The sequence below is a fragment of the Drosophila arizonae genome, chromosome 4 (genome assembly GCF_054131065.1).
Source record: "Drosophila arizonae isolate 15081-1271.41 chromosome 4, UAZ_ARI_1.0, whole genome shotgun sequence".
Lineage (NCBI taxonomy): Eukaryota > Metazoa > Arthropoda > Insecta > Diptera > Drosophilidae > Drosophila > Drosophila arizonae.
In genome coordinates, this window is record NC_142924.1 from 27,138,585 (window position 1) to 27,165,048 (window position 26,464).

General features: G+C 40.2%; 1 protein-coding gene and 1 long non-coding RNA gene across 27 annotated transcripts in view; one reads left to right on the plus strand and one right to left on the minus strand.

The window, feature by feature from the left end:
- Window positions 1-16,026, minus strand: part of pHCl-1 (pH-sensitive chloride channel 1) — an 89,156-nt gene extending 73,130 nt beyond the window's left edge. For 9 of the 26 annotated variants that reach the window (XM_089467681.1, XM_089467669.1, XM_089467657.1 and 6 more), the window contains exon 1: window positions 14,658-14,840. In XM_089467681.1, the coding sequence (XP_089323807.1) occupies window positions 14,658-14,719 (62 nt within the window). In that variant the 5' untranslated portion in view covers window positions 14,720-14,840. The other 17 variants (XM_089467676.1, XM_089467682.1, XM_089467658.1 and 14 more) reach the window with 12 other exon arrangements.
- Window positions 14,008-26,464, plus strand: part of LOC149269518 (uncharacterized) — a 43,595-nt gene continuing 31,138 nt past the window's right edge. Inside the window, exon 1 of the long non-coding RNA XR_016269857.1 lies at window positions 14,008-14,682. This is a non-coding gene — a long non-coding RNA (uncharacterized LOC149269518). The remainder of the gene's footprint in view (window positions 14,683-26,464) is intronic.

Genomic DNA, 26,464 nt, shown 5'->3' on the forward strand with positions numbered 1-26,464 from the left:
ACTATGAGAATTTAATTGTTTAAAAACTTTTTTGTGGACGTACGATCTTCAAGAAACTTTCAGATTATGATTATAACATGGATATGCATGTAATTGCCAAAGCACAAGTCTCTAGTATTTGAAATACGCTTTTTACAAAAGTGAGGGTGAGGGGGTGAATTTAGAGGTGGGGGGGTTAATTTTAACAAAACCCGAAATTGTATAAATTGCATCTAAGCATATATAAAAAATTTGGAGACTCTAGCAATAAAGGTGTAGAAGATATAATTTTATAACTGGTTTTCGATAAGGTTTTTTATCGATAAAAAAGATCGGGGTGAGTTATCGATTTTTAATGATAAACTCGATATCCACGCTGTAATTACGAACATTTTACAAAAAATTTGAAGTCTCTAGCTCTTATATCTTCGGAAATCGACGCGTTCAAACATACGGACATACGGACAGACAGACAGACAGGGCCAAATCAATCAAATCGGGATTCGACCCGCGACTTCTCAATCAAGCGTCACGCAGCTAAACAACTACGGCACCTCACTTTTAAAATGTGCGCTGGCAAAACTCAAGTAGATTCACTGCTGCAGCGCCATCTAGCAAAACTAAACCAAACCAACTGCTGATGTGATTCTAAGAGTCTGCTAGAATAACCAAACTTTTTAAATCGCACATTTAGTATGGTTAAAATTTCAATTTCGGTGTATTTAAAAATATTAATTAAATAAAACTTATTTATGAATATATAAAAATATTTTGAAACAATTAAAAAAATGAATATTAGTTGCACCGTTCGGGATTCGAACCCCGACTTCTCAATCAAGCGTCACGCAGCTAACCCACTACGTCACCTCACTTCTAAAATGTGCGCTGGCAAAACTCAAATAGATTCACTGCTGCAAAAAATTGAGGTCTCTAACTCTTATATCTTCGGAAATCGACGCGTTCAACCATACGGACAGACGGACGGGCAGATAGACGGACAGGGCCAAATCAACTCAGCTCGTCGCCCTGATCAAGAATATATATACTTTGTGGGGTCTGCCACGCCTCCTTCTGCCTGTTACATACATTTCAACAAAACCATTATACCCTGATTTCCCATTTTCAATGGGTTCAGGGTATTAAAAAAAAAAACAAGTAAGACTCTAGTCGAGACAGCTAGACTAGGATATACCCTGAATCCTCTAATCTGATATTCTATTCAGTCTGCGCTTCTTTTCGACACACATACATACACACGCACTTAGTAGAACGCGCTCTGCTAACTGCGCAATAAGCAGCGATTGCGCTTAGGCTGCGCTGTAGTGTGAGTAACATTATAAGAATTTATTTGATGAATAATTTAATTTATAGACGTACAATCTTAATGAAGCTTTCAGGGCGTAATCATATTATTAAAATATATGTACATTCCAAGGCACACGTCTCTAGTACTTGAAATACGTCTTTTACAAAGGTGAGGGTGAGGGGGTGGATATAGGGGTGGAGGGTAAATTACAAAAAAAACCGAAACTATATAAAATACATATAAGTCTACATTTAAAATTTGCAAGCTCTAGCTCTGAAGGTGTAGGAGATATAATTAAATACCTAGCTTTCGATAAGGTTTTTGATCGATAATAGAATATTGGGAGTAGTTATCGATATAAAAAGAAAAACTTGATATGCGCGTAATGTACACGGACCTAGGAAACAAATTTCAAGTCTCTAGCTCTTATATCTTCTGAGATCGACGCGTCCATACATACGGACGGACGGACGGACAGGGCCAAATCGACTCAGCTCGTCGCCCTGATCAAGAATATATATACTTTGTGGGGTCTGCCACGCCTCCTTCTGATTGTTAAGGTTCCTTCAGCTTATCTTAAATCTTTGTGTTGCTGCCCAAGATCTTCTAGAGCAGACCATAAGGGAAAAATGTATAAACGTAGCATTTCTCAGTGAGCCTCACCACTGCAGAACCAGCTACCCTAGGACATGGGCAACAGATGGTAAAGGCAAAGCGGTGTTGTGGATATGTGGCAACACAACGAATGTTCTTTCGAATGTTAAGTCATTTAATGGGTTCGTACGTGGCCATGGCTTTACAGCTGCTACCGGGCAGCAGAATGCAGCTCAGTGATTTCACAACGGCGCTTGACGAGCCTGCCGAGGATGCTAGGGGTCGGAAGGGCATTATAGCAGGAGATTTTAACTCATGGGCGTTAGAATGGGGTAGCCACACAACAAATGCCGTATCTTACTGGAGATTTTCGCGACACTAGATGTTGCACTGTTCAACACTGGCCACGAGTTCACCTTCAGTCGGGCTGGATACGGATCTGTAATTGACATACTTTTGTCACTTCATCCCTCGATCGGGAAGCAACATGGAGCCACTGCGATAGCTATACGGGCAGCGATCATACGGCTCTTCTGTTCACAATAGGTGAGCCACCTGCCAGGGCGTCAACCTTGTGGGGGGAATCGTATCGGCTGAATACTTTTGATCCCGCGGCTTTTTCAGAGGCCATTCAGTCTCTGGGCACAATTGGTAATGCTGAGGCCAGAGCATGCCAAATAGTGGCCCAAATACAGAGTGCCTGCAATAGCAGCACGTTACGCCGCAAGCAGTTCACGCGACAACAAGAGCCTAGGTATTGGTGGAATGCACAAATAGGTGACATTCGACGCAAATGCATCCAGGCAGAAACAACGGGCTCAGGGTAGGCCTACGTTTTTCGAAAAACAATTAGCTTATCAGGCAGCCAGAAGACAGTTGAAGAAGGCTATTCGGGCAAGCAAAAGAGAATGCTTTCTAGAGTTGTGCGACTCAGCTGAATATGACCCTTGGGTAACCTTGGCATATAAGACAGTAGGTAAAAGGCTATACGCAGGTAAACATGTGCAGCCGACGGATCGTCTGGAGCTTAAATCGATTGTTGAAACGCTCTTTTCAGAAAGATTAAGCTCCAATCATGCCCCGGAGTCCGAGTCTGCAAATCAGGGCTCAACGAGCACTCACTCAGTTACAGACGAAGAAATCTTAGTAGCTCTCAGAGGTCTTAGAACCAACACAGCTCCAGGGCCGGACGGGATCCCAAATTGTGCGCTAAAGCTAGCCCTCGCCTTGCACCCTAGTACGTTCGTCGAATTATTTAGCGAATGCTTAATACAAGAGACGTTCCCTGCAAACCACCAGACGAGCCATCTTCATATAGACCGATCTGCCTCTTAGACACCATAGGAAAGGTGGTTGAGAAATTGATCGGCTCTAGACTGTAGACTGCTATTGCTAGCGCCGGAGGTCTATCACCAAATCAATTTGGACTCCGGAAGGCCCGGTCAACAACGGATGCTCTAGAAAAAGTTATTGGCCTGGCAATTTCCGCCATCCAAGGCACCAGATGGAGGTACGGCACGAAGCAATACTGCATTATTGCGACCCTGGAAGTAAAGAATGCCTTCAATACAGCAAGAAGAACACTGGTATACAATAAGAGTGAGGGTCCCCAAACTCATACAGTGTCAGCTGGAGTACCCCAAGGCTAAGGGCTGGGGCCTATCCTATGGAACGACGGCGTACTGCGCTTCGAAGTACCAGCAGGTGCGCACACCATTGGCTTTGCTGATGATGTGGCCGTCGTCGCCATAGCTTAAAGATACAGATGATATGTGCAGCGAAAGTATCAATCGTATACGAAACTGGTTGACAGGAACTGGGCTCGGGTTAGCAGCGCACAAGGCGGAAGTCGTCCTAGTAAGCAGTCGAAAAAATGTGGAGACTGCCAATATAAGGATAGGCAGCGTCAGCATCGCGTCAAAGAGGGCGATTAAGTATCTTGGCGTCATGTTAGACACAAGATTAACTTTCTGCGAGCACTTAGAATATGTGCATAAAAAGGCAGCTGATTCTTGCAGAGCTCTCTCAATAATTATGCTTAACACGCGGGGACCTAAACAGCAACGACGTCTTCTTCTAATGAACGTCATTAGGTCTGTCATCCTCTATGCTGCGCCAATATAGTCAAGAGCGATGGCAACGCCGAGCTACAGCCGGGACATTTGCGCGATCTACAGAGTCAGCTGCGCTTTCTGGACTATCTCCAATGATACGGCGCTTGTCATAGCAGGCATGGTGACACTGGAGTACCTGGTCGCCGAAGCCTTGGAGCGGAATTCGCACGCGCCTGTACAAACAGCATTCTACGATGGCAAAGAAAGTAAAATAGCTCAGCTAAAGGGTGGTAACCACACAAGCTCATCCCGGAGCTCGAACCATGGGTTGACCGCAAATACGGCGAGATTAACTTCTACCTTTCGCAGATCCTCTCGGGCCATGGATGCTTTCGGAGCTATTTGAAGCACTTTGGTCACGAGGAAACTGATGTGGAAGACGCCAACCACATCCTTTTCGTATGTGGACGGTTCCTGGAGGAGAGGCGTCGTCTAGAAGAGGCACTGGGCCACTCCAACAGAGCGGACAACATAGTCAACGCCATTCTGGAATCGGAGGAAGCTTGGGAACTAACAAGCACCTTCGCGGCCACAGTGATGATGGAACTCCGCAAAGTCGAGTGAATAAGAAGACGAGCTGTCCCAGGCTAAGGTAGCGCATAGTACTTGCGAAGCAAGACTTTACGACCGTCCCGCAAGCATCACGCGCTATCCTAGCCACCACACAAATTGCAACTTGTAATATAATAAGGTGGTCAGTAAACGAATATAAAACAAGTAAGTAAATTCTAGTCGAGACTGCTCGACTAGATACTACCCTGAACTCAACTAATAACAAGTAAGAAAGCTCTAGTCGAGACTGCTCGACTACGAGATCCCCTGAACCCTTGGAGTGTTAGCTATTTCAATAATTTTTCGCGTCTTTCAGCTTACACCAGAAACACGCACACACACACACACACACGTACGCACACACAGGCATACATACACACACGCATACAGACACACACGCATACACACACTCACATACACACACACATACACAAACACATACACACACATACACAAACACATACACACACAAGCACTCACGCATAAACACGCATGGGCTGCAGTGTGCGCTTACTATGAGAATTTAATTGTTTAAAAACTTTTTTGTGGACGTACGATCTTCAAGAAACTTTCAGATTATGATTATAACATGGATATGCATGTAATTGCCAAAGCACAAGTCTCTAGTATTTGAAATACGCTTTTTACAAAAGTGAGGGTGAGGGGGTGAATTTAGAGGTGGGGGGGTTAATTTTAACAAAAACCGAAATTGTATAAATTGCATATAAGCATATATAAAAAATTTGGAGACTCTAGCAATAAAGGTGTAGAAGATATAATTTTATAACTGGTTTTCAATAAGGTTTTTTATCGATAAAAAAGATCGGGGTGAGTTATCGATTTTTAATGATAAACTCGATATCCGTGCTGTAATTACGAACATTTTACAAAAAATTTGAAGTCTCTAGCTCTTATATCTTCGGAAATCGACGCGTTCAAACATACGGACATACGGACAGACAGACAGACGGACAGGGCCAAATCAATCAAATCGGGATTCGACCCGCGACTTCTCAATCAAGCGTCACGCAGCTAAACAACTACGGCACCTCACTTTTAAAATGTGCGCTGGCAAAACTCAAGTAGATTCACTGCTGCAGCGCCATCTAGCAAAACTAAACCAAACCAACTGCTGATGTGATTCTAAGAGTCTGCTAGAATAACCAAACTTTTTAAATCGCACATTTAGTATGGTTAAAATTTCAATTTCGGTGTATTTAACAATATTAATTAAATAAAACTTATTTATGAAAATATAAAAATATTTTGAAACAATTAAAAAAATGAATATTAGTTGCACCGTTCGGGATTCGAACCCCGACTTCTCAATCAAGCGTCACGCAGCTAACACACTACGCCACCTCACTTCTAAAATGTGCGCTGGCAAAACTCAAATAGATTCACTGCTGCAAAAAATTGAGGTCTCTAACTCTTATATCTTCGGAAATCGACGCGTTCAACCATACGGACAGACGGACGGGCAGATAGACGGACAGGGCCAAATCAACTCAGCTCGTCGCCCTGATCAAGAATATATATACTTTGTGGGGTCTGCCACGCCTCCTTCTGCCTGTTACATACATTTCAACAAAACCATTATACCCTGATTTCCCATTTTCAATGGGTTCAGGGTATTAAAAAAAAAACAAGTAAGACTCTAGTCGAGACAGCTAGACTAGGATATACCCTGAATCCTCTAATCTGATATTCTATTCAGTCTGCGCTTCTTTTCGACACACATACATACACACGCACTTAGTAGAACGCGCTCTGCTAACTGCGCAATAAGCAGCGATTGCGCTTAGGCTGCGCTGTAGTGTGAGTAACATTATAAGAATTTATTTGTTGAATAATTTAATTTATAGACGTACAATCTTAATGAAGCTTTCAGGGCGTAATCATATTATTAAAATATATGTACATTCCAAGGCACACGTCTCTAGTACTTGAAATACGTCTTTTACAAAGGTGAGGGTGAGGGGGTGGATATAGGGGTGGAGGGTAAATTACAAAAAAAACCGAAACTATATAAAATACATATAAGTCTACATTTAAAATTTGCAAGCTCTAGCTCTGAAGGTGTAGGAGATATAATTAAATACCTAGCTTTCGATAAGGTTTTTGATCGATAATAGAATATTGGGAGTAGTTATCGATATAAAAAGAAAAACTTGATATGCGCGTAATGTACACGGACCTAGGAAACAAATTTCAAGTCTCTAGCTCTTATATCTTCTGAGATCGACGCGTCCATACATACGGACGGACGGACGGACAGGGCCAAATCGACTCAGCTCGTCGCCCTGATCAAGAATATATATACTTTGTGGGGTCTGCCACGCCTCCTTCTGATTGTTAAGGTTCCTTCAGCTTAACTTAAATCTTTGTGTTGCTGCCCAAGATCTTCTCGAGCAGACCGTAAGGGAAAAATGTCTAAACATAGCATTTCTCAGTGAGCCTCACCACTGCAGAACCAGCTGCCCTAGGACATGGGCAACAGATGGTAAAGGCAAAGCGGTGTTGTGGATATGTGGCAACACAACGAATGTTCTTTCGAATGTTAAGTCATTTAATGGGTTCGTACGTGACCAATACGGTAGCCTATGGCTTTACAGCTGCTACCGGGCAGCAGCATGCAGCTCAGTGATTTCACAACGGCGCTTGACGAGCCTGCCGAGGATGCTAGGGGTCGGAAGGGCATTATAGCAGGAGATTTTAACTCATGGGCGTTAGAATGGGGTAGCCACACAACAAATGCCGTATCTTACTGGAGATTTTCGCGACATTAGATGTTGCACTGTTCAACACTGGCCACGAGTTCACCTTCAGTCGGGCTGGATACGGATCTGTAATTGACATACTTTTGTCACTTCATCCCTCGATCGGGAAGCAACATGGAGCCACTGCGATAGCTATACGGGCAGCGATCATACGGCTCTTCTGTTCACAATAGGTGAGCCACCTGCCAGGGCGTCAACCTTGTGGGGGGAATCGTATCGGCTGAATACTTTTGATCCCGCGGCTTTTTCAGAGGCCATTCAGTCTCTGGGCACAATTGGTAATGCTGAGGCCAGAGCATGCCAAATAGTGGCCCAAATACAGAGTGCCTGCAATAGCAGCATGTTACGCCGCAAGCAGTTCACGCGACAACAAGAGCCTAGGTATTGGTGGAATGCATAAATAGGGTAACCTTGGGTAACCTTGGCATATAAGACAGTAGGTAAAAGGCTATACGCAGGTAAACATGTGCAGCCGACGGATCGTCTGGAGCTTAAATCGATTGTGGAAACGCTCTTGTCAGAAAGATTAAGCTCCAATCATGCCCCGGAGTCCGAGTATGCTAATCAGGGCTCAACGAGCACTCACTCAGTTACAGACGAAGAAATCTTAGTAGCTCTCAGAGGTCTTAGAACCAACACAGCTCCAGGGCCGGACGGGATCCCAAATTGTGCGCTAAAGCTAGCCCCCGCCTTGCACCCTAGTACGTTCGTCGAATTATTCAACGAATGCTTAATACAAGAGACGTTCCCTGCAAACCACCAGACGAGCCATCTTCATATAGACCGATCTGCCTCTTAGACACCATAGGAAAGGTAGTTGAGAAATTGATCGGCTCTAGACTGGAGACTGCTATTACTAGCGCCGGAGGTCTATCACCAAATCAATTTGGACTCCGGAAGGCCCGGCCAACAACGGATGCCCTAGAAAAAGTTATTGGCCTGACAATTTCCGCCATCCAACGCACCAGATGGAGGTACGGCACGAAGCAATACTGCATTATTGCGACCCTGGACGTAAAGAATGCCTTCAATACAGCAAGAAGAACACTGGTATACAATAAGAGTGAGGGTCCCCAAACTCATACAGTGTCAGCTGGAGTACCCCAAGGCTAAGGGCTGGGGCCTATCCTATGGAACGACGGCGTACTGCGCTTCGAAGTACCAGCCGGTGCGCACACCATTGGCTTTGCTGATGATGTGGCCGTCGTCACCATAGCTTAAAGATACAGAGGATATGTGCATATATAAGGATAGGCAGCGTCAGCATCGCGTCAAAGAGGGCGATTAAGTATCTTGGCGTCATGTTAGACACAAGTTTAACTTTCCGCGAGCACTTAGAATATGTGCATAAAAAGGCAGCTGATTCTTGCAGAGCTCTCTCAATAATTATGCTTAACACGCGGGGACCTAAACAGCAACGACGTCTTCTTCTAATGAACGTCATTAGGTTTGTCATCCTCTATGCTGCGCCAATATAGTCAAGAGCGATGGCAACGCCGAGCTACAGCCGGGACATTTGCGCGATCTGCAGACTGAGCGCAATCAGAGTCAGCTGCGCTTTCTGGACTATCTCCAATGATACGGCGCTTGTCATAGCAGGCATGGTGCCACTGGAGTACCTGGTCGCCGAAGCCTTGGAGCGGAATTCGCACGCGCCTGTACGAACAGCATTCTACGATGGCAAAGAAAGTAAAATAGCTCAGCTAAAGGGTGGTAACCACACAAGCTCATCCCGGAGCTCGAACCATGGATAAACCTCAAATACGGCGAGATTAACTTCTACCTTTCGCAGATCCTCTCGGGCCATAGATGCTTTCGGAGATATTTGAAGCGCTTTGGTCACGAGGAAACTGATGTGGAAGACGCCAACCACATCCTTTTCGTATGTGGACGGTTCCTGGAGGAGAGGCGTCGTCTAGAAGAGACACTGGGCCACTCCAACAGAGCGGACAACATAGTCAACGCCATTCTGGAATCGGAGGAAGCTTGGGAACTAACAAGCACCTTCGCGGCCACAGTGATGATGGAACTCCGCAAAGTCGAGTGAATAAGAAGACGAGCTGTCCCAGGCTAAGGTAGCGCATAGTACTTGCGAAGCAAGACTTTACGACCGTCCCGCAAGCATCACGCGCTATCCTAGCCACCACACAAATTGCAACTTGTAATATAATAAGGTGGCCAGTAAACGAATCTAAAACAAGTAAGTAAATTCTAGTCGAGACTGCTCGACTAGATACTACCCTGAACTGAACTAATAAAAATGCCCATTTAGTATGGCTAAAATTTCAATTTCGGTGTATTTAAAAATATAAATTAAATAGAAAACTCATTTATGAAAATATAAAAATATTTTGAAACAATTAAAAAAAACTAACATTATTTATCGGGATTCGACCCGCGACTTCTCAATCAAGCGTCACGCAGCTAAACAACTACGGCACCTCACTTTTAAAATGTGCGCTGGCAAAACTCAAGTAGATTCACTGCTGCAGCGCCATCTAGCAAAACTAAACCAAACCAACTGCTGATGTGATTCTAAGAGTCTGCTAGAATAACCAAACTTTTTAAATCGCACATTTAGTATGGTTAAAATTTCAATTTCGGTGTATTTAAAAATATTAATTAAATAAAACTTATTTATGAATATATAAAAATATTTTGAAACAATTAAAAAAATGAATATTAGTTGCACCGTTCGGGATTCGAACCCCGACTTCTCAATCAAGCGTCACGCAGCTAACACACTACGCCACCTCACTTCTAAAATGTGCGCTGGCAAAACTCAAATAGATTCACTGCCGCAAAAAATTGAGGTCTCTGACTCTTATATCTTCGGAAATCGACGCGTTCAACCATACGGACAGACGGACGGGCAGATAGACGGACAGGGCCAAATCAACTCAGCTCCTATTTTCAATGGGTTCAGGGTATAACAAGTCTCTAACTCTTATATCTTCTTAGATCGACGCGTTCATACATACGTTCATACTTTGTGGGGTCTGCCACGCCTCCATCTCGCTGTTACATACATTTAACAAAACTATTACACCCTGATTTCCAATTTTCAATGGGTTCAGGGTATAACAAGTACGAAAGCTCTAGTCGAGACTTCTCGACTACGAGATCGCCTGAATCCTTCGAGCAATAGCCATTTCAATCATTTTTCGCGACTTTCTGCTAACACAAGAAATACGCATACACGCACACACGCATTCACGAACATAATTACGGACATTTTAAAAAAAAATTTGAAGTCTCTAGATCTTATATCTTCTGAAATCGACGCGTTCAAACATACATACAGACGTATGGACAGACCAACAGACGGACAGGGCTAAATCAACTCAGCTTGTCGCCCTGATCAAGAATATATATGTTTTGTGGGGTTTGCCACGCCTCCTTCTGTCTGTTACATACATTTCAACAAAACCATTATACCCGGATTTCCCATTGAAAATGGGTTCAGGGTATAAATATGCAGAGTTTTTTGTCCATGTGTAACCTCAAACCCCGTCAAATGTTTTTAATATTTATTGTTTGCCGGGCACAGCTTGACACGCAATGTGAGCCAAATTAGGCTGACTCATAACGCGGTCCTTCCAACAAAAGCAGTTTCAACTGGCTATTTCGCTGACTGACTGGTTATTTGCTTTTGCGTGTAGGATGTTACTTAAGTTATGTGGGTCGCAAGAATGTTAGGGGTTGTACAGGTTGGAGCCCTGGCTTTTCTCAGCTAGACTACTGTCTTGTACTTGGCAAAGCCATAACCAACTAAACTTTGATACGCAGAGCTCTAGGTGGTAGGGCCATGTACATGGTAGGGTCATGTATGTGCATACATACATATGTGTGCATAGAACATGAGCTTGCGTTTTAGCGACTATATGAATAAAACAAGTAAGAAAGCTGTAGTCGAGACTGCTCGACTAAGAGATCCCTTGAACCCTTCGAGAAATAGTTATTTCAATCATTTTCGCGTCTTTCTGCTTATACAAGGCACACGCACACACACACACGCTCACCAGCACCCACGACTATACGCGCATGGTCTGCAGTGTACGCTGACTATGAGAATTTAATTGTCTACTAACTCTTCTCGTGAATATACTATTTTCATGAAACATTTAGATCGCGATTATAACAATAAAATGTGTGCATTTGCTAAAGCACAAGTTGCAAACTTAATGGTGAGGGGGTGAATATAGGGGTGGGTGGTAAGTTTTGACATTTGAATCTACATTAAAAATTGGGAGACTTTCGCCTTAAAGATGCAGCAGATCTAAACTTATTACTGGTTTTCGATAATGTTTTTAATTAATAACAAAATAACGGGGCAAGTTATCGATTCTCAAATAAAAACTCGATATCCGCGTTGTATACACGGACATTTACTCTATCTCTAATATTTTTTAAAATCGACGCGTTAAAACATACTGACAGACGGACGGACAGGCAGACTGACGGACTGGGCTAAACCAACTCAGCTCGTCGTCCTGATTAAGAATATGTATACTTTATGGGGTCTGCCACGCCTCCTTTTTCCTGTTACATACATTTCAACAAAACCATTATACCCTGATTTCCCTTTGAAAATTGGTTCCGTATAAAAAACTTCATGAAGATCGTATGTCCACAAAAATTATATTAAACAATTAAGTTCTTATAGTAAACGTATGGATGCTTGTGTGCGTGTATGTGTGTGTGATGTGTGAGTATGAGTGAGTGTATTGCTCGTACATATGTACATATGTACATCTATATGAAGTGGATATGACAGTCTGTAATACCGACCAACGATCAATTTTCGGCTTTAAAATTTGCACAGGCCACAAATAGTCACATATGTTTCCAGAGACTGCAAGTGTGTGTGCTTGCTTGTCACGAAACATTTTCATGAGCACCAACGCTTTCATACCTTTCCTAGAAATAATTATGAAAACGCTAACATTTTATATGAGCCTGCCAAACGCTTTAAAAATTTCGGTATACCCTTTACTCAAAAGGATAGAGCTAGGAGCATCGCGAATGAAGATAGTCCTGTTACAAAAGAAATTATTCAACAATTAATTTCTTATAATATTGCCAACACAGCAGCGCAGCCCTAGCGCAGTCGCTGCTTACTGAGCAGCTAGCAGAGTGTGTGCTTATGTATATGTGCAAATGACTTATAAAATTATATCTCCTACAGAGATTATATCTCCTAAAGCAGCAGTATATAAATTTTATATATGCAAAAACCGAACACACGAACTTGTGTTCGTCAAATATTCGAATGTGGATAGCAGTGCTCGTATGAAATTTTTGTTCGTCGCTAGTGCTCGCACAAAAAAGAAATCTTACGAGTGTTCGTGCAAACATGTTGGACAATGGATTCGAATGTTCGCATGAACATCATTTTTAGAAATATTTCGGACAGCCAAGACATGCCAAAATTAACAGAAAATTTCTTGAATATTTGCAAAATTCAGCAAACGAATTCGTCTGTGGATACCCCGCTTTACGCTTTAGCAAATGCACACATTTAACTCTTATACAAAAAGGTTATTAAACAAATTACTCTTAAAGTAAACCCACACTGCACTGTTTTTGCTGCGTGCGTATGTTGTACCTTGATTTTACAGATATTAAGTTTCGTTAATTGTAGACAAATGTGCTTTAACGATATGTACATTCTTCTATAGATACATACACAAATACATACACAAATGTACATAAGGAAAGGATTCAGGGGCTATTCCAGGCGGGCACCCCTACAGTTTTCTTGTTTGTTATTGTTTAAATAATTAGTTTATTATTCATTTTTGATTCGTTTAAATTACGGTTTTTACACCTTTGCGGGAAAATAATATTTTGTTGCTGATCGAAAACTTGGCGTTTATAAATAAATATTTTTGTAGCCGTTGTTAATTCATGAGTTGTTCACCTGGCTCTGCATTAACGACTGCACCTTGACACTAATATTAACAATAAAAAAAAGTGCAGCTATAAATAAAAACAGCGCGACGGCAATGAAAATAAATAAATGTATTAGAGGGTTGTTCGTTGTCTACGGTGGAGTCCAATAAACGATTATTGTTTTTATACCCTGAACCCATTGAAAATGGGAAATCAGGGTATAATGGTTTTGTTAAAATGTATGTAACAGGCAGAAGGAGGTGTGACAAACCCCACAATGTATATACATTCTTGATCAGGGTGACGAGCTGAGTTGATTTGGCCCTGTCCGTCTGTCTGTCCGTCCGTATGTATGAACGCGTCGATCTCAGAAGATATAAGAGCTAGAGACTTGAATTTTTTTCCCTAGGTCCGTGTATATCACGCGCATATAGAGTTTTTCTCAATATATGGATAACTACTCCCAATATTTTATTATCGATCAAAAACCTTATCGAAAGCTAGTAATTTAATTATATCTCCTACACCTTTAGAGCTAGAGCTTGCAAATTTTATATGTAGACTTATATGTATTTTATATAATTTCGATTTTTGTTGTAATTTACCCCTCACACATATATCCACCCCTCACCCTCACCTTTGTAAAAGGCTTATTTCAAGTACCAGAGACATGTGCTTTGGAATGTAGACACATTTTCACCATATAATTACGCCCTGTAAGTTTCATTAAGATTGTACGTCTATAAATTAAATTATGCAACAAATAAATTCTTATAATGTTGCCCACACTACAGCGCAGCCCAAGCGCAATCGCTGCAGAGCGCATTCTACTAAGTGCGTGTGTATGTATGTGTGTCGAAAAGAAGTGCAGACTGAATAGAATATCAGATTAGAGGATTCAGGATATATCCTAGTCGAGCAGTCTCGACTAGAGTCTTCTTACTTGTTATTATTGATATTAACTTTATTTATAATAATTATAAAGAAACTAATAAATGCGTTAAATTCTTCAATTTGTGTGGGATGTGTGAGTATATATTTATGTGTGTGTGTGTGTGTATGCGTGTGTGTGTGTGTAAGTGTGTGCGTGTGTCTTGTGTAAGTAGAAAGACGCGAAAAATGATTGAAATAGCTATTGCTCGAAGGGTTCAGGGGATCTCTTATATCCAGGTCCGTGTATTCCACGCGTATATCGAGTTTTGTTGCAAAAATTGATAGCTTGTTATTTTGTTATCGATTAAAAACATGATCGAAAACCAGTAATAAATTTATATCTGCTACTCTTTAAAGCATCGTTAAATTTTAGATATATGTATATTTAGATGCGTTTTATCACTGACCAAAGAACACATATACGAGACATTTAGAACAAACGGGAAGGGTATGAAAGCGTTGATGCGCATAAACAATATGATTTCGCGAAGGGCAAGCACTCACACACTTGCAGTCTCTGGAAATATGTGTGAGTATTTGTGGTAAAATTCTTCGATTTGGATCATAAAATTCTTTGTTTTTTTTTTTTTTTCAAATTGATTATTATTACTGTGTCATAAAACTGTTGCAATATTATTATTATAATTTTTTTTTTTTTTTTATTATTATTATCTCATTGATTGTTGTTTATATTAATAAATATCTATTTACATGAAAACTGTGTTTTGGTTTTCTATTATTCATGTCTTACTCCCAGGGCTCTGTACCGAAATATACTTTACATAATTCACTTAATGCATACGTAAATTATAACAAAAAAAAAACTAACCTAAATTGAAACGGAATTTTAGCTATGAAAAAAGCAATCACAATTTTAGATTATTCACTTCATACAATTTTGTTCTTTACACATTGTAGGGCTTCAATTATACATCCAAGCTAATATATCAATGATATACACGTATTTATTTTGAAAATATGGGTACCCAGTTGTATTTTAATGATTTCCTTTGAATAAATTCTCTTTCATAATATTCCATGTAGAGAGAGAGAGAGAGGAAAAACGAGTTCTATCGTGCTTATTGTTTTGAGTCTTGTGTTGGCAGTTGAATGTCAATACCACATATCACTCAAATTTTTTATCCGTTTTACTGTGCTGTTTTGTTGCTAACCCGACCCGAACTGAGTGTCCAATTGGCAACATTTTATTCAATGCATCTGCCAAACTAATTCATTTCTCAAACACAGTAGAGAGAACTATACACGATGAACACAGCTGCATCTCTTGTTATTCTGACTTCGGCAACCAATTTCGCTCTAAAGCTCAGAGAAAATCCTCTCGCCAAGTTTTGAAATAAAAGCTTTCTTTTATATTTGATTTCCACAAAAACTCTCTCTCTCTCTCTGTTGATGATACGCACTGTCTCTATTTCTCAACTGCTTTTTTTTGTGAAAACAGCCGTTTTGTGTAAGTACATACATATGTACATATGTACTAATAGCTATCTGCCACAATATTAAAATAGTCCTCTACAATGAAATAAGATAATATATGACGTAATTTTATAATTGTTTGTAACTTCGATAGTTAGACAAGAAAATATAGAACGAAGAACAAAAGCCCACCATCTAAATATTCTGTTTCAACAATTTGTTAATGATTCCAAAAATAAGTTGAAATTCCCCAGGTTCATGTCAACACGGCGTCAAACCTATTCGCATTCATGTTTATACTATGTACATACATACATATGTCTTCGCTTAACATTGTATCTTTTCGAACAGCTTTTAAGCTAAAAACAGCTTGTTTGCAAATGAGGCTATTGCTGGTATCGATTTACCGATGTACATATGTACATATGTATGTACATGTATGTTTTGGTTATTCGCCTACATGTTATAATTCTAATATGTACATACATACATTTAAATGGTTTTGTTGAAATGTTTGTAACAGGCAGAAGGCGGCGTCGATAGTGAGTCGATAATATAGTAAAGCTAATTGCGAAGGATTTTTCATTTGTCAGATTTTCAATAGAATATGTAGGTCATATGCTGAAATAATAAAATATCTGGCCAATTAACAAACGCACGTGCAGCAGCTACAATAGTTTTCATATACGTGTGCACACATACATTCAAACTTCTTCTATCACATTCATAAAATCACATCTGCAGTTAGTTTGGTTTACTTTTGCTAGATGGCGCTGCATCAGTGAATCTATTTCAGTTTTGCCATCACAGCTCGGAAAAGTGAGCGGCCCGATCGAGAACTCTCGGTTTCAAATATAAACTACACAATTGATATTTATTTTTTTAATTGTTTAAAAATATTTGCAGCAAGATTTGATCCAAGCACACAAATGCTCAAGCAAGGGACTGCAAGTGTGTGTGCATGCCCGTCGCGAAATCAAATTCTTTATTCGCCTCAACGCTTTCGTACCCTTCACTCAAAAGGAAAGAGCTGGGAACGTCGCGAACAATTTTCAGTTTTTGCTCGCTGCTGCTATCTGCCATAGGGAGAGAGCATAACAGTGTTGCCAATTTTTGTTGAGTAAAAAAAACTGTTTTTAGTGGGAAGATACTTTAAAAAAAATCCGAAATTTTGTGAAAAAATCGGAAAAAAAGCTGATGTTTCTTGCTTTGATTTGATTGATATTTAAATATATTTTTAACAACTTACAATCCGGCATCATTTCTTCAACCACCGTAAGCCGTATCTGTGAAGTTTTATAATATATATGTTTTACCTGATGCTTAACTATTAATCTGACGAAAAATGTTACCCACTTGGGCATTGACAAAGAAAGCAATGCAAAAGTGGCCAAGTTCCTAAATTTCTTATACGAGTATCATATCAAACCCTTAGAACACGCTTCTCAACTCAAAACTTTGTAGCGTCTTGAGTAGTTTCCTACTGAATTGGGTGGATGTTCTTATATTGGGGTTCAATACTATCAATGTTCTCCAAAAATATCAGAGCTTGCAAATGAGAGTTGAGCGTTTTTTCGTTTATTCTCTTTCTCGCATCATAACCAAAAAAAATTGTGCAGACACGTCTCTCTCTGAGCGTCACTCTCTGTTTTCTTTAGCATCTGTTTCACTCAGACGCAATGCGATGACTCATTCGTTTGACGCTCTCACATGAGTGTCGCGTAAAACTAACACGATTTTCCCTCACACAAAGCCTCTCAGCAAAAAACACTTTGACTAACAAACTCAGCAGAAAATGTTTTTGCCTTCGTGTGCATGTAAATACACGCATACATACATACAAAAAGAACGCAGCAATCGCGCGTGATTACCCATACAAACGCAACTTACCGTTACTTCATTTAATTCAAGCAAACGATCAGTGTTTGACTTGAGAAAACCAAAACAGAAACAACTATCTCCCTCAGAGCGCGAGAGAGCTAAGCCAGACGCGACAAAAACAGTTTCTGTCTGAGTTTTTTTGACTGTGTCACTGAAAGACACTTTTTTGCAGACAACGAAAAAGTGTTAACAGTTATTTGCGAGCTATGAAAAATATATATGCATGAAAAGGAATCAACATTTTTCACTATTTGAAAATTTGTCGGCAACCTTAAACACATAAATTCTTGTACTACACGCTATCAAAAGAGTTGCATGCATTTTTTAATCTTTTCGTTTCATTTACATAGAATCAAAAAGTTCGATATTGTTGTTCTCAATAAGTTGTTCTGAATTAAATATAAACACTGACCAGAGAACACATAGACTAGACATGTAGTACAAAGTTTTTCAACACCGAAAAATCTGTCTCCTAGGGCCTATCAATTTCGTATTTGCTCGGCTCTTCACTTTTTAGGTTCGGGCTACGAAAATATGCGAAAGCACAATCATTCCGCTTCATTCCGAACTCTTCAAACCGTTTACCAAGCTCGTAGAAAATATTTGCGTTTTCGTTATTATTTGTGGGAAGGGTATGAAAGCGTTGGTGCGCATAATGAAAATGTTTTCGCGATGAGCATGCACACACACGATCTTGTGAAGTCCTCACATACATATGTATGTATGTATGTATGTATATACATTTGATTGTGTGTACGCATGGGATGTGCTGCTCACAATTATGGGATATCACTTGTAGAAGCATTTGTATGCCTATGTGCTTTTACATGTGCGTGTGTGTATATCTTTGTTTGTATGCTTGCGAGATTAACATTGGCGTGTGCCTACCTTAACTTTTAATGGTTTGAACGATTTTGGGTTTTAATTGAAGAGGCGCGCTTGTACCTTTTATTTTCTATTATTATATTATGTACATATGTACATATATGTGTGTGGTATAGTGACTGGGTAACTCGCGCTTATCTTTAAGCACCTGATTTTATTTCAATGACTGTGGGTTTGCCTATCAGAATGCATTTTGAAAGAAATGTAGTACCTGATTAAACTCAGTGGGAAAAATGGGATACAATTTTCGATCCCTAGCACCCGTTCATATATGTATGTACATACATACATATACAGGTGCATGCAAGTAAAGAAACGTATAACAAGTAAGAAAGCTCTAGTCGAGACTGCTCGACTACGAGATCCCCTGAACCCTTGGAGCAATAGATATTTCAATAATTTTTCGCGTCTTTCAGCTTACACAAGAAACACGCACACACACACACACAGGCACGTACGCACACACAGGCATACATACACACACACGCATACAGACACACACACACACGCATACATACACAAACGCATACACACACACATACACATACACACACACATACACAAGCACCCACGCATAAACACGCATGGGCTGCAGTGTGCGCTTACTATGAGAACTTAATTGTTTAATAACTTTTTTTATGGACGTACGATCTTCATGAAACTTTCAGATTATGATTATAACATGGATATGCATGTAATTGCCAAAGCACAAGTCTCTAGTATTTGAAATACGCTTTTTACAAAAGTGAGGGTGAGGGGGTGAATTTAAGGGTGGGGGGTAAATTTTAACAAAAACCGAAATTGTATAAATTGCATATAAGCATACATTAAAAATTTGGAGACTCTAGCAATAAAGGTGTAGAAGATATAATTTTATAACTAGTTTTCGATAAGGTTTTTTATCGATAAAAAAAGATCGGGATGAATTATCGAATTTTAATGATAAACTTGATATGCGCGCTGTAATTACGGACATTAAAAAAAAAAATTTGAAGTCGACGCCTTCATACATACGGACAGACGGACAGACAGACGGACAGGGCCAAATCAACTCAGCTCGTCACCCTGATCAAGAATAAATATACTTTGTGGGGTCTGCCACGCCTCCTTCTCCCTGTTACATACATTTCAACAAAACCATTATACCCTGATTTCCCATTGAAAATGGGTTCAGGGTATAAAAAGTAATGGGAAGTGCACTTGTCACTTTAGTTAGCTATTTAAATATAAGCGCGCCTCTTCAATCAAAACCCAAAATCGTTCACATAATTCTATGTTGCCGTAGGCACACGTGAATGCTCATGTCGCATACATGTAAGTGTGAGCAGTTCACAAGATCAACCAAATGCAAATGCTGGGCTCCAAAATTGCTACAGGCAGCAAGAGCCTCGCACACAGACATACAAATGCTCATAGTACATTTAGCAAGGGAGAGTATGTTTGTGTATGCCCGTCGCAAAATTATATTTTTATGAGCACCAACGATTTCATACCCTTCTTAGAAATAATCATGAAAACGCTAACATTTTCTATGAACGTGGCGAACGCTTTATAAATATAAGTATACCCTTCACTCAAAAGGAACGAGCCGAGATCGTCGTGAACAACTTTCAATTTTTGTGCGCTGCTGCTAGTCGAGAGACCATAGAGAGACAGCATAAAGAGAGGGAGAGAGTAAGGGAAAAAGAGCGCATAGCCGTGTTTCATTTGGTAATGCATGCATTTCGTGGCAGTAATCGCAGCGCACTGATTTAGTCGTGCCTTATTTTCACTGGTTGAACCTTTTATATATATAAAAGAGAGTTGTGTAAAAGTGTTCCTCCACTTATAACTCGAGATCTGCTGGACCAATTTTCATGGTTTTTGATTTGTTGGATTTGTCTCCGCCACGAATAGGATAGGAGATCTTAGAAGTACTGAAAAAATTTGACGAATACTTGAAAAACGCGGTTTCTTCCCTAAAGATTCAAATTTCCATTGATACTCAGTAGCAGGGATGCCAAGTCAAACTTTGAAAATTACGTAGCCAGGCTACAAAATCTACGTGTTTTTTCGTAGCGCAATGTTGCTGAAATACGTAGATCTACGTACTTTTTTTAAGCAATAAAAAAAATGAATAAACCATTAAATTTGTAAATTAACTGTATTGTACTTCGTCGTTATTAATTTCATTTGTCGTTTTAGAAAGCAAATTACATTATTCAAATTATACATATTCATTTATGTATGTACATGTTTTACAAAAATGTATACATGTTTCGATTTAAATATTTCAGGTGTTTGTCAGAAGTCTCTAAGTTTTCTTTTAATCCACTTTTGGTGTGAAGCAAGCCTTTTAAAGTCTCCGTGTCTAATTTGTTTCTGTTATTTGTCTTAATTACATTAATTGCTGAAAATAAACGCTCAGCATTAGCACTTCTATGTGGCAAAATAAGCATATTTTGCGTTAACTCCGTCAAGATGGGAAACATGTGGGTTGAACTTCCCTTTTTTACGTTTGAAACATAACGCCAAAAGTCGTCTGGCAGTACGGATTACTCTTGGTTGGAGTTACGTTTGCTTCTTCGTCGGTGTCACTTGTCAAAATTTCCATTTTTTGTGAATTCATTCACTTGAATTTTTTCTCTCCAATTTTTAGCCCAAATTCTAAAGCCCAAATTCTAAAGTAAGCGATGCCAATCTTTTTCAATTTAGCGCTGCTAACCCATTGAAAACGGCATTCGTAAACATATCGAAAACGAAATTTAGTGCGGCTAACCCAATATAAACCATATTATCCTTTTTATTTAATTCATAATATATTGATATTACCCAAAAAATTTAGCTTTTAGTGTATTTTGCAATATTTTTTAAAAGTACGTAGTTTTAATCTCATCACACGTAGGCACGTAGATCTCCTTTAAAATACGGAGATCTACGTCAAAAGACGGAGGGTTGGCATCCCCGTCGGGCATGCACACATGTACTATGAGCATTTGTATGCCTGTGTGCGTTACTCTTGTTTTTCCATTTGGTCGGTCTTGGGAAGCACGATTGAGTGATAGTAGGTTATGCAAAGCGAACAGCTGATTTGACAGCGTGACGTCATTCAGAAAATGGTGGGCGCGCGTTTGAATTTGTATGAAAATCAAGCAACTTTGACACTGTTATTTGTCTTTAAACTAGTAGACTAAATAAAATGAGCTGGGCCGCTAATAACATGTTCTATATAGATTCACGAATCGGAAAATATAAAGGTTTTTGCTAATTTTTATACCCTAACCCGTTTTCTAAGCAGTTATTGATCATGCAATCTCTTGACCACTTTTACTTTTGCATATAATGGATTTAACCTTACTATCTAAGGCTTGAATTTGTAAAACTAAAGAGTTACTACTAAGTATCATGCATTTCCCATTAATCCGCATCATTATATGTACTAATTTCATTCTTTATATTACAAATCCGATGGCCATAGATGATACGCCGCATTGTTAGCTTCTGTCTAGGTTTTAAGAGCTGATTCAGGCAGATTATGTGTTTCTTATGTTTCAATACTCATAATCATACAAGTTTTCGACTTGACAATTAATACACAAATTTTATTTCATTCCACTGGATGCTTCTGACATGACAGTAGGTGTGAGCAGCACCTTTATTGATGCAGCTTCAGAGTGTACTATATTTGAATGTATAGGTAAATTGGCATAAATAAACAATACTGATAGCAAGAATCCAGTTAACTATGTCCGTCAACAATTCCTGCTGACTTATTGGCCATTTTGGCCATATCATTGCTGCATTCAAGAGGCTTTCCACTTCATTCCATTGTATACTTAATTTCTTTATTTTATGGTAATAAAGTTAATGATTGGCCATGTTTAAGTTATTGAAATTTTAAGCTATTGAAATTTCCTTATATATACTTCATTTTGGTTGTTTTCGACCACTTAGCCGATCTGTGCTTCAGCCTGGACAACATAGGAAAATCTGATAATGTGACGTCACAAGAGTGCTGTTAGTTAACATTAAAAGTAACGGGACTGCTCTTTGCGCAACCTACTGTGTCTTTTAACAGTGTTGGGAAGTGCTCACATACATACATACATACATACATATGTACATACATATATACATTTGATTGTGTGTATGTGCATGTGTGTGTTAGAGATCTGCATGAATGTATTCATTTCCAAAACCATAGTACTGTACAGTAGTAAAATGTGCTTAAAAATACTGTACTCATTCCTTGCTGTACAGTATGTACAGTTTGACACGAAAGTGTTTTCACATGGGGAAAAAAAAGCTTTTTTGTTCTTTGACATTAAAAAAAAACTACTAAATGTGATATTTCTAATTTTTTAAAAATTACATTATGTTTTTCAATTTGTTGTCAGTGAAAAATAAATTTTTTCACAGCGCACGTGCGCGTGTGTTTGGTTTTGGTTTTAGCCAAACAAACCCGAGTTCCAGTTCAGGACTAAAGGGATTTACGTCAGACTTTAAATTTTTAAATTTTTAAATTCCTAAAATAATTCTCTTAAACAAGCCCACAATTGTGGCCCATTTATAATAGTGGCTTCTTGGGGCACTGCTTGTGATATAAGTTCAAGGGCATTGATATATTCACTATTGACAAATTGCTAACCGGGGCTTTGCTGCCCGGCTTGCGTGTGCAAGCAAAACAGCTGTTTTTAAAATAGCATCTATGTACAAAGCATTGCCAGAATGGTGCTTAACAAAAATCTTCGTGATGCACTCTTGAAAGCTGTCAACGAGCCTTCAAACAACGAAATGGTGATTACAGTGCTGCCTGCAGTACAGGTACCCAAAACCAATCCTCAAAGCGCAAATGGAGCAATGCGTTTTCAAAATGTGGAAAGTTGGCGGAAAAATTCTACAATTAAGCGCAAGATAATTACTACGACTTCTCCTAATCTTGCTAAGAAGAAATTCAACCTTGGAAAGAATAACGAACGCTCTACCTCGCAACAATCTCATTATACTGGCAGTTCTAACAGATTCGGATTGCTTGCGGAAATTCCAGCTGACATGGATGTAGAAGACTTGTGTGAACAGCCCAGCACCAGCAATCAAGCGGCTATTGCTGCGTCGAATCGGACTGCTGCCATAGTTGGCAACTCTGGGGCTCCAGTTAAAGCTCAGCCGTCGAAACCACCCCAAATAGTACTTAATGTTAGCGACTTAAATGACCTCTTTGAGCTTATAAGCGAAGTTGCCAGCTTAGATAACGTCGTTGTTAAAGCTAATCAAGGGGAAACGGTCAGAGTCTTCCCTAATGACAGCGACACCTATAGAGCCATTGTGGATCGACTGGATACACTTGGAATAGAATTCCACACATACCAAATGCAGTCAGAAAAGCCACACCGGATTGTTGTAAGAGATCTGCACAACAGTACTCTAAATAAAGACATTATTGCCGATTTTAATAAACTGGGCTTCGAAGTTCTCCATATTCATAACCCAAGATCACGCATAAATAAGGATGAAAAACTTAATATTTTTTTCATTAATATTAAGCCATGTCCAAAAATTAACGAAATTTATAAAGTTAAGACTCTTTGCCGCCAAAAAATTAGAGTTGAGAGAATGCGAAAAACAACCGAAATCGCACAATGTCGTCGATGCCAAGACTACGGCCATACTGCTAAATATTGCCGCCGACAGCCTAATTGTGCCCGATGTGGTGAAAACCATCAAACAATGCAATGTATATGTCCTCCAGATGCACAGCCCAAATGCATACACTGCTCTGGCAGCCACATGGCTAGCTATAAAGGATGTGAATGGTATCAAGAATTTCTTCGCCGATCTATGAGGCCTGCAAGGAGGGAAAATAATCCGAACAGGCCAAGACACATTAACTTAAATGCACAGAATGATTATGCTTACCCTTCCGCACCTTCTACAGCGAACCAGCAATTCCCCACCTTGAGGTCTGATCGTAAACAAAGGGCTAACAGACAGACAACTCAGCAACAGCCGCAGCTAACTCAACATCAGCCAACGGCAGGCACTGGAAGGAATACATCAGTCTCTTATGCTGAAATGGTTAAAAGAAATCCTATTGCAACACATTGCAAAGACGGACCTGCTCAGCAGCGTCTTCATAATCCTCTAGCGCATCTAATTCCACAGCAACATAATTTGAATAATCTGCAACACAGCCCTTATGATTTACAGGCAGTGTTGCAACAGCAGCAGGAACAGTTCCAACAGTGGCAGCAGCAGCTCCAGCAGCAACAACAACAACAGTTTCTCACATGGTTGCAGCGGCAGCAACAAGAACAGCAGCAGCATAACAGGCAAGTAAACCAACGTATCGAAAAACTCGAGAGTATAGTACTTGAGTTGACCAACTCGATTAAGGTATGGACTGGGGAAAGGCCAAATTGTCAGTCTCCAAACAACGTTGCAGCTTCGAAATGAATCCACTAAAAGTTCTTATCTGGAATGCTAACGGCATTTCAACAAAAGCTAAAGAAATTGAACTCTTCTTTTAACGGAGATCAGGATGAAGCGTGGAGACACTATAAAAATATATGGATATGCCTGCTACCCAGCTTTCAGACCATCACGAAATAATAACAGCGTTGGCGGAGTGGCGGTATTGGTCAGGACAGCTCTTCGCCATTTTCCTCAAAGAGTCACTGAAACCCGTAACATACAAATGTCATCTGTAAAAGTAGCTACGGCCCTGGGAGACGTGGAGTTCAGCGCTATTTACTGCCCACCAAGGGTGAGGATTGACGAAATGCATTTCATCAACACACTTCGTGCTTGCGGCCAAAGGTATTTAGTTGGTGGCGATTGGAATGCCCGCCATTGGTTGTGGGGAGACACATACAACTCACCGAGGGGACGCGAACTAGCAGAAGCCATCTCCGTTACTGGCTCTAGGATCCTTGCTACTGGATCGCCAACCAGGTATCCATATGTGCTTCACCACACACCGTCCTGCATAGACTTTGCCCTGTATCATGGAATACCGGATTTTCGAGTAAGCATAACTCAGAGCTGGGATCTGGACTCGGATCATCTGGCTTTAGTCATTAATATTGAGACAGAAGGCATAAACGTTAACGCAAATCGCTCTCTAATAACCAGACACACAAACCTGCTCGTCTTTAGGCAACATTTAGAGAGCTCGATTCAGCTAAACACTACTCTAAACTCTGGTGAAGATATTGAGATGGCTGTCAATAGCTTCACTGAGAGCATTTATACGGCTGCTGCTGCATCAACACCTTCTGAGCCCCAGATAGGTTCCAACTATGGAATTCGACTAACAAGAGAGGCCAGGGATCTTTTGTTGCAAAAAAGAAGACTTCGTAGACGCGCAATCAGAACGCAGGACCCATGGGACCGAATCTTATGGAACCGGGCTGCTAGGCAACTACGAAATGTATTGAGAGAACTTCGAAGCAACTTCTTTGAGCAGAAGCTGGCTTCTTTGGATTATACAGTTGATGCTGGATACTCGCTTTGGAAGTGTACCAAGTCACTTAAGAGACAACCGTTTAGGCAGGTACCAATCCGGTGTCCTAGCGGTGATCTAGCTAAGAACGAAGAGGAGCAAGCGAATTCGTTTGCGAAGCATCTAGAAGCCAGGTTCACACCCTATGAATTTGCCACTGCTGATCAGATCGAAGAGACCACTGATAGTCTACAGACACCTCTACAAATGTCCTTACCCATTAGGGCAGTTAGGGTTGAGGAAATTGCTGAAGTCATAAAGTCCTTGCCGAATAAGAAAGCACCTGGTTATGACAGACTGAGCAATGCAACGCTAAAAGCCCTCCCTACTCGGGCGATCATCTTCATAGCTTTAATATTTAATGCTATGCTGAGGGTGGAATTCTTTCCTAAGCAATGGAAGATGGCAGCGATTGTAATGATCCACAAACCAGGAAAGCCAGAGGATGACCCAGAATCGTACCGCCCAATAAGTCTGCTGTCGTCACTTTCCAAAGTATGGGAGAGACTTATTGCCAATCGACTTGGCAATATCATCAGTGAACGTCATATCTTACCGGACCATCAGTTTGGCTTTAGAGAAGGACACGGAACTGTGGAGCAGGTTCACCGGTTGACGAGGCACATCCTTC